Consider the following 13,924-nt stretch of genomic DNA (forward strand, 5'->3'; position numbering starts at 1 on the left):
TACTTTAACTGGAATTGTAGGGCAGACAACACATTCAAAACCTTTTTCTAAATTGTTTATGGTCATGTTTTCCTTTCATTTGCGTGCGACTATAAGTGTGCCTCCTCTAAACAATGCTTGTTCTCGTATTCTTTCAACTGTTTTGCTTTTGGATATTGTACCAAGATCTTGCCATACAAGCCAAAAGAGCAATTCCAAAGAGACCAAATATGGTTACAATTTTTAATATTTTCACTTTTCCTTCCAGTTTTTTGAGAAGAGAATCTTTTTTACAGAGATGTCAAGTCCATAGTAAGGGATTTAAGTTTCAAAGTGTCACTTTCAGTTATTAACTTTCCTCCTATCCCAGGCAACCTCAAGTATCATGTTTTCATATGTTAATATCTGTTATATAGATTTTGAAAAACTTTTGACTTTGTAAAATGGGATAAGATGGTGGAAGTAATGGAAAAGATTGGTATAGATTGGAAAGACAGAAGGCTAATTATTTCACTATACAGGGTGTTCGGGATAAATTTGACAGTTTCGTAAGGAAAAAGAAAATCTTCTTTGTATCTATTAAATTTAATGAATTGACAAAAAAACATTACAGGCAGAGTTAATTACAATACTATCAACAAGATTTACTCAAAATAACCACCATTAGCATCGATCACAGCTTCAATTCTGCTTCGGAACCTCGAACAAGCTGATGCTACAGTCTCCCTGGGAAGGGCCGCAAAAACTGTTTTAATTTTATCCATTAACTGGGCTTTTGTATTACTGGAAGTGCGATTGGTGTCTTTTTCAACTGCGCCCCATACAAAATAATCCATGGGGTTAAGGTCTGGGGAGTTTGGAGGCCAAACATTTGGACTGGTGAAGTCGTAGAAATTTTCAGACAACCGTTTTTGACTTTTCCCAGAGGTGTGGCAAGGGGCCGAATCCTGCTGCCATACATACGGCCTACCATTGGCTACCCTTGTTATCCAGGGCTTGACTACAGTTAGCAACTCCACGAACAAAGCCCGAATTCCAATGCCAGGGTTCTTCAACACCTGTTCCTGCAGATTTGCGAGGAATTCTGCTGTACGAACGCAATCAGATCGTCTGCTAGGGATCTTTCTTCTTGCTACATCCTCGTAGTCACCATTGCAAGTCTCTAGTTCATGCCTGATTGTTTTTACTGTATTCAGGGAGCATTGGGCAGCAGTCGTAATATCCTTATTTTGATGGCGGGCACGAATCATCATGATACAAGTTATTCTCTTCCATGATTCAGGTGGGTTCTAGCTATCCATCCTTTCTGACATCTTGTATATGAATGAAGAAGGGTCCAAACTTTTAAATGAAGAGAAGTGTGTGTTAATACATGTAACTTATGGAAAAATATAATTAATTATAAATATGTCAAATTTATCCCGAACACCCTGTATATGGGACAAACTGCCATGGTGAGAGACATATATGGTACAACAGAACCAGGTATCATTGGACGAGGAGTAAGATAAGGCTGTTCTCTGTCATCAGTTTTGTTTAACATGTATTCCGAAGCAATGTTAAAAGAAGCACTGGAGAATTCTGAAGAAGGAATAAAGATTGGAGGTAGACAGATATTTGCAATAATATATGCAAATGACAAGGCATTATCATCAAATACTGAAACAGGACTACAACATCTGTTGAGCAGATTACTGGAATCCTGTATCAATTTTGGAATGAAAATTAACATAAGAAAAACAAAAGTAATGAAAATAGCAAGGAAAGAGGCAAATATGGATATCAGGATAAATGGGGGAAAATTGAATCAAGTAAAGACATTTAAATATCTAGGAAGTGTGATTAGCAATGATAGAAGGTGTAAAAGTGACATAAAAGCAAGAATAGCAATGGGAAGAGATGCATTTAATAGAAAATAGAATTTATCCAGAAGTAAAATGGATAGAAACCTAAAGAAAAGACTAATAAAATGTTATGGGAGTGTTGCCCTCTATGCATTTAAATCTTGGACATTGAAGAAAGAAGGAAGTAAGATTTTGGAAAGCTTTGAGATGTGGATTTGGAGAAGGATGGAAAAAATCAAATGTACAGATAAAATAACTAATGAAGAGGTCTTAAAAAAGAGTAGAAGAAGAAAGAAGTCCGTTAAGGAAGATGAAAAGAAAAAAGGGAAACTGGATCGGACATATTCTGAGAGGGAATGGAATCATCAGAGATGCCATCGAAGGAAAAATTTCAAGTTCATACATTAAACTAACATAAGTATTAATAATTAATTATGGCATAATCATAAAGGGTATTAGTACACTTATGATACAGTGTGGCATGTTGACAAATATAAAATTACATTTAAATTGGTTATCAATCACTGGACTAATGAAATCTTGTAGTGTATTGTAGTTTTCTCTGCCCAACATCATTAAATTAATTTGTGCTGATTTTCATTGACATATCCAATTCTGATCACCAAAAAGTTATAATATTATTCAGTGTAAAATTGATTATTGTATTATTAATTTAAACCAACATTATTAAATTGAATTTAATAATGTTGGTTTAAAAAAAAAAAAACTGTAGTGAGAAAAATATTTATGCATTGTAACTCACCAGCACACGCCAAATATTTATTGAAAGTTTATTTTTTCACTTGGTTAGAGTATAATAAAATTAGTTTAATCCTTTATCCAAGTGTGAGCAAACAAAGTTTGCACCTGAAGTATCTTCAGGACTAGGGTAAAAACTAGGGTAAAAAAGGGTCGAAACTAGTCTGGGTAGTGGCCCTTCCTTTAATGCATAACATTAGACATATCTGCAAGGAGATGTGTTTTGCATTATAGGAGATGCCAAATATTTATATGTGCAAAGTATGTAATTTAATAAATAAAAATGTATGAATCTCTCAATTCTCAACACTAGTTTTAACACTAATTAATATTTTGAATTTAAAAATGCAGCACTTTAACACAGTCATTATTAGTTATTGAAAAGATAGAACTTAGTTTCTTTTATTACAACTGAGTTTTTGAAGGGTTTAGTTAGGCTAGTGAGACTTTTGTTGCTGTTTTCTGTCCATTAGCTTATTAATTCTGAGATGAAGTAATAACCAAACGGAGACAGTCAAAAAGTTGCAGGTAGTTCCTCTGTTTCGTTTTAAGCACAGTCATGGCAGAAAATGCAGTTTCACAAAGATATGTGGTGGAAAAACAAAGAAAAAATCTCATAGATATTTCATGTAAATTTGGATATTCATTTTTCATTCTTATCCAGAATTTCAAATTACTCATGGAATTAAAAGTACTTTCCAGGTCTTTGTCTGATGATAATTCAATAATTTGAAGGGTTTCTTCATGGGAAGAGGCTGTGTTCAACAAAGGAGGATCACAATCCACATATTTTGCCTCCAGGGATCCTCGCATTCAGGATAATACTTTTCAAACAACATCTTCAAGTGGGCTGCAGTAATATCTGAAACTGAATTCTGTGAAAAGAAATCATCTGCTTCCATAATATAATCTGAGCACGACTGAAACATTTCATTATTTCTTTCTGCAATTGTATTAAGCCAGAGTTTGAGTTTCTTTTTGAATGATTTGGTCTTGTTCCAAGCATTAAATATTGTTGTATCTGGATCTTGAAGTTTTAAATTCAACTCATTTATATAAGAAAATATGTCACTGAGATATGCCAGCCTGACTATCTATTTCTTATCCTGGAAATAATGGGACAGATCACTTTTCTTATCAATTAGAAACAGCTCATCTTCCTTTTGGAGTTCATATAGCCTCTTGAGAACTTTACCGCTGGACAGCCAACAAACTTCCAAATGTAAAACAAGATTTTGATGATCAGAGCCCATTTAATCGCACAATGCTTTTAACAGTCTTGTATCTAAAGCACTGTTTTTTATATAAGGGGGACCGGAAAGTAATCGGTTATTTTTAATAGGTCATTTTAGCCGATTGTTTTTTTCTTAAATAACACATAAATTGTTAAATTTGATTTTTATTTAAATATTAGCATTAATTACTTTTCTATTTAAAAAATCTGTTTTTTTTTTTTAATTTTAGATTATTTTTTTTAATATGGTGGACTTTAAAGTTGAAGAGCACCTTTTACATCATTGTATGCTGTTTTTGTTTCACCAAGGAAACAATGCTACCGGGGCTACCAAAATCATTTGCTCAACTTATGGAGACGTATGAAAGGTTAACAAATGTCAGTGATGGTTTAGGAGATTTGCAGAAAAAAATTTTGATCTCTCTGATCGTCCTCAATCTGGAAGACCTCTTACTAGATGACGATGCTCTTAAGACTCTCGTTGAATCAGATCCAAAACAAACCATACAAGAATTAGCAGAGAAAATTCATCATGGTCAACTGTCCAAGAGCACTTACATAAGAGTGGCAAGGTTCTTAAACAGGGTGTATGAGTACTGCATGAACTGTCAGAAAACAGTAAAGCACAGAGATGGGCGATTTGCAATTCATTGTTGACCAGATAACAAAATGACCCCTTTTTGGAATGAGTCGTAACTGGTGATGAAAAATGATTGCTGTATAAGAATAATAAATGCAAAAAACAGTGGCTTTCTCCAAATCAAACTCCAATTCCAACACCTAAAGATGGACTTCATCCACAAAAGGTTCTGTTGTGCGTTTGGTGGGAATATTCATGGAATTATTCATTACGAACTCATGGAACAAGCAGACATCTACTGTAAACAATTAGAGCAACTACATCAAGTATTGTTAATCATGCGTCTGACGCTTTTTCAATCGAATAATGAAGATAATGCAAAACCACATTCTGCAAAATGACTCAAAAATTAGGCAGTTAGGATGGGAACGTCTACCACATCCTCCATATTCGCTGGATGTTGCCCCTAGTGACTATCACTTATTCAGGTCCTTAGAACACAGATAAGAAATAAAACCTTCTGTTCACAAGATGATGTCCAAAGGAGTTTGATATAATTTTTTGCCTCCAAAGAAAAAACTTTTTTCAAAAAAAGGAATTCTAAATTTAGTAGATCGTTGGAATAATGTTAATTTGTTCTTTAATAAAATTTATATTAAAAATCTAGTTCAAAAAATTGATTACTTTCTGGTCCCCCTTATATAATTAATAAATTTAACAGAATGAGACAGGATTTCATTAAGCTCAGATGCCATTTTTTGGAGGCCAGGTTTTGCCTATGAATGTAACAATAAGTTATTGCCCGCCATATCCTTCATTTTAGTGACTAAACCTGAATTTCGACTAAGACAGGCAGTGCCATCAGTACAAACTCCAATGCAATTTTTCTGTTAGAGACCTTTCTCTTCAATGAAACCATTTAAAACTTTGCAAATTTCACTGCTAGTAGTGTGCGTAGGTAATTCAGAAATACTTAAAATGTCTTCCTTCATGTCACTTTCATCATGATCGATATATCGTACATACGTAAGTAAAATGCTGTTGTTCTGAATATCTAGCTTCGTCCAGTTGTAATGCAAACAATTTCGATTTTTTAATTTTTTCAACTGTATCATTCGACAATGGATGTCTTTCATTTTACTTGCCTCAGATTGGCCTAATACTTCATTACAAGCAGCAATCAAAGAAGGCTTAATGAATTGTTTTTTTTCCATTTAGCTATCTGTAATGATATTAAATAGGTTGGCATCAGAAGTGAAGTGTCAGTGGTTGAAGCTTGGGAAATAATTTTTGTTTCTATTTTAAGTGCATCTCTTTTATGCATAAAGAACTCAATGGGTTTGTTGACTAGATCAGAATGTTTTGTGTTGAGATGTCGGGTAAGTCGCAATGGCTTCATAGCTTCATTTCCCAGAACAGTAGCACAAATGGCACATTGCGGTCATGGCAATTGGTCAGTGTCAGGCCATTGTATGAAACCAAATTTTAAATAGCTGTCCATATACTTACGAGTGAATGCAGACTTTTTCTTTTGTGTGCTGATAGTTTTCCCCTCCTTTTGTACATCTTGGAGATTGTTCTGTAGGCTTGAGGTGGATGAATCACTATTTGTTGCATCACAAACACCTTCAATGCTAGATTTCTTAACACCAAAATTAAACAAAGTTCCTTGTCTCTTATTCATATTAAAATTTAAATCCATAGGCCTATTACTTTTAAAAAATCACAGCACTCCGGTTTCGAAACAAGCACTTACACGCTGCCATACGAACTTGCAGAGAAACAGTATTCAGTATTACTAGATTTGAGAACCGGATACAGACTACCTTGATCTTCAATGGAAATTTTTTCTTTATACTTCCTTCTGATTTGTCACTGACATTTGCAACACAGATGTTATTTCGTTTAGTTTTGAGAACAGAGGATACGTTGCCCATTGTAATCAGCTTGCAGGCAATTTTTATGACCAGTCATAAACAGCAGTATTCCCCTCCCCGAATGTTGAAAGATTTTGATGTGTGAAAATTAACGATAATTCATGAATACTTCCATGTTTAAAAATATGTGGCTTGGTCACTGACATTTGCTACACATATTTATTAAGCTATTCTGGATCTGAACTTTTCGACACATTCACGAATATTATTCTCCTCAGAATATTTCCACTATAAAATATTTATTCATGAAAAATGCTTAGAAAACTAAAATGACAAATTTCAGGAGAACTTCTTGCAGCCTGGTATAATTGATGCCGGGGCCCAACAGTTGAGAAACACTGGTCTAGAGTAATTATATGCTCTTTAGTTGCTTTTGGTTCCAGTAGCTCAATGCTTCTAACTACTGTATAGAGAATACAGAATATAAATTTTTATTTTGCTGTACTTATTTTATAATATTATTAATTTCCAAATTAGCAGCATTCTTTTATCACTTTTTTTTTTTAAATTTTTTTTTTAAATTTTTTTTTTATTTTTTTTGTCAGTTTATAAAACACTCTTAAATGGAGTTTTTGGAATTTGTGATGTCAAAAAATCTTCACAGATCCATCCTCAACTATAAACTTCTACAACCCATATCTCTGTAAATGCAGATACCAAAAAAGTGACTTGGCCAAATTGGATAGCTGTTATATATATAGTAAACTTGCAGGAATCACAGCATTAGTTTGTTGCTGCAAATTTAATTCAGAATATAGTATTATCATATTGAGATTTAGGAAGTTTATTTTGCACTTGGTTAGACTATAATAAATTTAGTTTAATCCTTTATCCAAGTGTGAGCAAACAAGTTTGCACCTGAAAATATCTTCAGGACTGTAGCAAGGTGGTGCAACTGTTGGCAACTCAGAGCAAAGGTGGACCAAGCTCTCATCACTCCTTGTCTCAGTATCTCCCACCATGCAAAGCCCATGTGCTTGCGGACATATATAATGCTATGCATGGAGCGAAGGGCCACTACCCAGACCGGTTTCGACCTTTATTGAGGTCTCGTCAGTGGGAGGCAGACGAGACCTCAATAAAGGTCGAAACCGGTCTGGGTAGTGGCCCTTCGCTCGATGCATAGCATTATATATATGTCCGCAAGCACATGGGCTTTGCATGGTGGGAGATACTGAGACAAGGAGTGATGAGAGCTTGGTCCACCTTTGCTCTGAGTTGCCAACAGTTGCACCACCTTGCTACAGTCCTGAAGATTTTTCAGGCGCAAACTTTGTTTGCTCACACTTGGATAAAGGATTAAACTAAATTTATTATGGAGATTTAGTTGAATTTTTTTTTCCTCGGTATTTTTCTATAATGAGAATTAATTGTCCTCAGGTCTGTAGTGCTTAGACATGCAAAAAACAAATTGGCAAGGTGGTAAATATTGGTTAAGGTAGTTTATAATTTTACCAACACAATGCAGCATTATCAAGCGTGCCATTTGCTTAATATTGATATTAAAATTTAACATATTTCACTGAAGGTTCTCTCAAATGCCAGTTTTATTTAAAATGTGTTCAATCAATGTGTCATTGTTTTATACATAAAGATGGGTGGACAAAACAAATGTAATAATTTCTTATGAGTTATTGCAAAATTCACTTTAAAAATTGATACTAGACAGGACAGAATTTATGCTGGTAGACTAAAGGTCTTCATAATTTTGTGTAGCTTAATAACATACTTATGAAGGTTTTAGAGCACATTTCAAAAATTATTTCAAGGTTGTATCTTCTTCGGCGAAGTAAATAATTTCTTTTATTTATCACTGTATGTGAGGTGTCCAAGGCATCATTCACTAAACCAAATTATACCAAACAGATTTGTTCTTTAAAAAATAATGTTTTTGTTTCTCATAGACTGATGAAAATAGTATTGCTTGCAAGCACATGAGGCATTATCCACTTCTAGATGTACTAACAAATTAAATTATTGTTTCTGGATAAAGAGAAAGAGCAGACTTTAATGTATTATCAGTTATGCAGGAATTCTAATCCTTGATTGGTTAAGTGTTGTGTTGCAGTAGTCAAATGTCTGAAAATTGCAGCATTGACTAGCCTTGGTTGCTTATTGGTTAGCATATATAGGACTTGAACCCACAACCAGTAGTAGGTTCTAGTCCTATTCTGAATGGAGAGATCTGAAGCCATCCACCAATCACAAGCAGTGAATGATCAGAGAGGAAAATGGCAATGTGGAAGTGATAATGGCACATCATCATATCCACATGACGAGTCCATGGGGGGTGCTTAAAGGTTAAAGCTGGATATCTCCAAGGATACATCCACATAGCCTTTTTATAGACTGATTTTGAGCTGTATAAAGAATAATTTCAAATATTATTTTGTGGAATGTTCCATATTGGTAGAACTTTTCCCACTTTGTGATTATTTTAAAATGAATACAGTTTCATTTTATGCTTTATTTCAAAGAATCTATATTTTATATGTGTATATATATATGTGTGTGTATTGTAGGGTGGAGTAATTCTAGTATCTCATGATGAAAATCTCATAGACATGATATGTAACGACCTATGGATTTGTAAAGAAGGATCAGTATCTACTATATCTGGTGGATTTTCACAGTATAGAAAATTAGTAGAAGATGAACTAGCGGAACAGAATTAAACTGTTTAAATTTTACATCTTAAAATATTTTGTTCAAATTGACCTTGTACAAAATTCATTTGAAATGGCTTTGTTGCTGAAGAAATAAATGAAAAATGCATGTATGTATGTACAGAAATTTTGGTATTGATTTATGTACAATTCAAATTGTAATATTTATTTGGCAAAATAATTGCATATTTGCATAGCCATAATGTTCTTTGTTTTTATTAATAAAATTTCTTTATTGATATTTTCACATATTTTATTTTCAGAAGTAGCAGAACATTGACAGTTTTACACTTTGTTTCTTTATTCAATTTCTGGGTATGAATTGGTAATAATCATGTAAATATATAACTGTACAGTAGAAGAGACACACACAAAAAAAAAAAACAACTTTCAAAAGCCTGTCACCTTTGTTTGAAACCATCTTTCCCAATTTTCATGTGAAATCCTTGTAAGGATTCTTGACTTCCTAGACAGGATTTGTATCGTTATTTCCAGGCATCATTGTTGCTGGATTGAGCTATAGAGGCATTTAATTAAGAAATTATATGTTGACAGTTTATAACTATGTTTCTTTGTTGAATTTCCCCAGGAATAAATAATTATAAGAAAGATTCCGGTAATTGGACCACATGTTTATTAAGAATAAATATCAATAAAACTAAAAAATCCAACAAGTTTCGTAAGTCGTTTGACTTACATCTTCAGGGATCAAAGGTAACTAAAAGTTTAAACACAAGAAATGAGAAATTTCTCAAAATAGTTCATTCGTTGCAGTTGTGGCCATCTAACTGATCATTAAATTAATAAAATAGATAATTATGTTTGTACACTAAGTGGTTACTTACTTATTTAACATGTTTAATAGTAAGTAGCATTCACACTCTTTTTCACTTTCAGAACAGTCTCAACTTTTTGACAAATTGATTCCATGAAGTGTTGAATACTTTCCAAAGAAATGCTGGCCTATGCAGACTTTGATGTTATTTCACACCTGTTTCATATTGCATCATAGCAGACCCACATGCTCAGTTGGATTGATATCTGGTAAGTGGGCTAACGAAGTATGATAATCATGCTTCTGGACCTAGGATGTGAAAGACCTTTATCCTTCACATCCCAGACAGGATTTAAACTCAGTTCTTTCCAACTAGAGGACATCAGTGATACTGAGAGTTACGGAGGCTCTCATATAACACCATCCATAAAAAAATACCTGTAGAAGAGGTACAAAGCAGAAACTGTCTGTAGGGTAGTAACTGGAGTGAGTGTGAGAGAAGTTTCACTAATTAACTGAATTGGGTGGCATTGGTCATTTTAGAAAGATTTTTGGTGCACTGCCAATTCATGCATGAAGGGTATTCTGAAGTGGGATTGATTTAGAATTTATACAGTATTAGGAGTTGTACTGATGAGAAATGTCTTGAGTAGAAAGAGACCTCATTTTTTGGATGCAGAAGAGAAATGCGATTGGTACTTTTTCTGTACTTTCACCCAGAAATGCGATGTGCTCACATGAGCACATCGCATTTCTGGGTGAAAGTACAGAACTCTAGGGTATGGCATTGTTGGGTAGATCTGAAGAAAGGAAGCCATCCACCAATCACAAGCAGTGAATGATCAGAGATTTAAATGGCAATGTGGATGTGATAAAGGTTGAAGCTAGATATCTGCAAGGATACACCCACATAGCCTTTTAAGGAATTTGGAGAACTGACCAAGGTTTCTGACCCAATGCCCAATCCTCACCTTCTCATTGTGCACCTTATTAGTAACCTACCTGGATGCTGAATGAATAAGGATGGGCTGGCAATTTGCGTTTTAGCCAACCAAATTGTAGTCTCATTAGCTTAAACCATAATAGAAAATAATGGTACAACATGACAGAATTCCATACCAGCTAGAGGTAGGGTTTAAACAATCAGGAAACTAGGGCAAACAGAAAAAAGTCGTAAGCATAGATGAAACTAGCAGAAGAATTGGATAAGTACCAGATTGAGCTGTAAAAATTTTATATTTACCTTTTTTTATTAATTATTTAATTTTATTTAAGGATTTAATGAATGGATGTTTATTGCGCCATTGTAATAATTTTCTTATTTTAGTTTTATGTCGTAGTTGCTTGAGCTAGTTCAAACTGTCTATAGACTTCAATTTCTAATTCATGCATAAAACTCACAATTAATCTTAATCCTTTAGTCCTTAACTTAGTTTTCCTTCCTTCCCTCTCTCAAGGCTGTAAATATGCTCTTGCAAGTGCTAGAATTGTAGACCTAGGAAAAGCCTCTGACTGGAGCCAAGTCCTTAATCTACCTTGCTGTATTTCACTTGTATTGATCCTTAAAAATTTATTTTTTTAGACTGCACCATTAAGGATTGCATAAAAAAATTGTTGTTCCTTCCCTTACAAGAGAAATATTCAGCTAAGCACAAAAATAACTCGTAATTTAACTTTATCTAAAGCAATTCCTATTAATTAATTAGTCATCACTATTACTCTTAGGTCACACAGGTTCATTATTTTTATGAGAAGTGTATTGGCTAAACAAGATCAGGCAAGCTATTAACAAAAACAAGATGTTTATTCTTACTAAGGCAAATTATATACAACATTCAAATAACACATTGTGTGTCTGGTTCTAAGACATCAGGAGTACACTAGAGGCAATACTTGTTGCGTGTCTAACTCTCCACAAAATCAATTAAGCATTTCTCTTAAGCTTTAAGACAAAGAAATCGTAATGACACATAACTTTTCAGACACTTGGATGATACTTAGCACAGTTAAGTTTCTCTCAGGTTTTAAACAATAAAAGGCAAAACTCAAACCACATTCACTCTTAGCATTAAATAAGCAAATCTGTAGATCTGTATTCTACTATTCACACTCAAACTAAAATACGACTCCAATTCTTTGCCACAAGATAACAGAACCAACATTTGTCGTTTGAGCTTCACAATCTAGGATATTACGTGAATCTTTCTAATTCATTACACAGTCCTAGATCCTAAAGGCTTACGGGCACGTTCCGTTTTTCTTCCCATCTAACTTTTGATCGGGCACTAGGACACGGCTGTGATAATTCAGCACACAAGTAGATCATTGGGGAATCTCACGATGGGATATCTTGAAAAGACTCTGCTACTTACGAACTTCCCATCTTCATGGCAACTGCTACTCGCAGGAAATGCGACTCTCGCATCCTCTGAAAGCCCTGGCACAGGAATAAACTTTGAAACGAGAGCCCTCTAGCCACTCAGTCTGTTTTTTTATATCCTTCTCCCGACATTAGCACTTCTTATCTAAAGTCCCCAGGATTTACTGGAGGGTTTTCTCCACCTACACTCGCTGGGTTTTGGCAGAAAAACTCAATCTGGTGACTGTAACTGTTGCTAGCCTTAGGTCTCCTAGCTTAATCCTGTCTGAGCTTAATTTTACTTACAAATCTAGTGGTTCTTACTCAAATATTTTAACATTTAGTCACAACATTTATCTCAGTACAGTGAGTTGTACAGTCTTTTATTTACAAATATAATATTTAATTTAATGGCCCATGTAAAATCGACAGAAAAAAAATTTTTTTCTATATGAGATTTTACAGAGGCCTAGTATAATTTTTTCACAAAAATTTTTTTTCTTAACCCATTGCCTGCATATTTTCTGGAGAAGACATGACTATTTTCACATTTTGGGTTTTTCTTGGCCTCAAGTTGTATCGCGTTTGAACATATTCTCTAATTTCATACCTATTATCTCTGCTTGGTAACAACCAAAATCCATTATCTTTGCTGAAAAATAAAGAGCCGTTAAATTGATCATAAAGCCTGCAAAATCTGCTAGCAAGCGTGCAACATTCGTAGCAATAACTAAACTCCGAGCTAACAATCTTCCCAATGCTTCTATCATAAAAAGAAAACGGAGGATACTGGAAAAATTAAGCCTCCGTTGGGCTTGCTTATCAACCCCATTTATTCTGCCTGTTCCACTACGGATGGTTATGAGAATTTTTTAATCTTCTAGGTCTCGATCATGTTTATCTTGATTGCACTCTGCTAACCTTCCCTTAAAAGCTCTCCCGTTTCTTTCTGATCATTCACTAGCTTGACATTCGAGATATAGTAGGCCTCTGACTGTTCCTTTCAGATGAACTTATTGAAGAGTCTATGGTCATTTTGACATTCTTTGTTATCTCTGTCTGTTCAATAAGTTTGACCTCATTGTCACTTTTGATCTCTTTATCCAATTATTTGAAACATTCCCCTTGCCTGAACATTTCTCACCCATTAGAAAAATCGCAAGAGAACTCATTTCTCTAGAAAGACAGTCCCTAAATTACTTGCATGCTCGGGCAGGGAGGACCAATAATCTTGCGAGACACACAAATTAAACTCTGGTAAGTATAACGTAATTCTCACTTTCTTTGTCGCACATATCTCGGGTGTTGAAATTTCCGTCAGTTTAATCGGTCCCTTCACTTCAGAAATACCCTTCCATACATAGGATTTTATTATTGAAAAAAATCTTCCAGTTATGACAGGGCCTGGAAGCCGGTATCTAACAGGATGTCACAAGGTATTCTTGTGATCTTTAATTGACATTCCCTTGAAATTTTCCCTTTATGGTCATTTTGGACTTCCTTGGGTATTCTCTGATTTGGTTCTCTCTCTCTCTCTTTTCAATGGTCTGTTTGCATAACCATTGGGAGCATGCACAAGATTTGACTCATCTAGTATATCCATTGGAGGGTCTTATTTTTATAACAGTTGCGAGCCATGTGCCCATATTTGTTACAACCTTTTGCGAGGCTCCTTTCTGATCTTTGCCTCATTTTGAGGTGGAGTTAACTCAGCGGTCTTGGCTGTTAGTCCCCCACCCAACTGATTAATAACTGCATCAAGTCGCTCCATCATAGGCTGCTGCAGCCTTT

General features: G+C 34.6%; 1 protein-coding gene across 3 annotated transcripts in view; it reads left to right on the forward strand.

The window, feature by feature from the left end:
- Window positions 1-9,185, forward strand: part of LOC150107754 (ATP-binding cassette sub-family F member 3) — a 346,459-nt gene extending 337,274 nt beyond the window's left edge. For all 3 annotated transcript variants that reach the window (XM_090391512.1, XM_090391514.1, XM_090391513.1), the window contains one exon: window positions 8,856-9,185. In XM_090391512.1, the coding sequence (XP_090247638.1) occupies window positions 8,856-9,008 (153 nt within the window). In that variant the 3' untranslated portion in view covers window positions 9,009-9,185. The remainder of the gene's footprint in view (window positions 1-8,855) is intronic.
- The last annotated feature ends 4,739 nt before the right edge of the window (window positions 9,186-13,924 follow it).

Source organism: Typopeltis vanoorti, chromosome 4, assembly GCF_054136105.1.
Source record: "Typopeltis vanoorti isolate ZY-2024b chromosome 4, IOZ_Tvanoo_1.0, whole genome shotgun sequence".
In the NCBI taxonomy this organism is placed as follows: domain Eukaryota; kingdom Metazoa; phylum Arthropoda; class Arachnida; order Uropygi; family Thelyphonidae; genus Typopeltis; species Typopeltis vanoorti.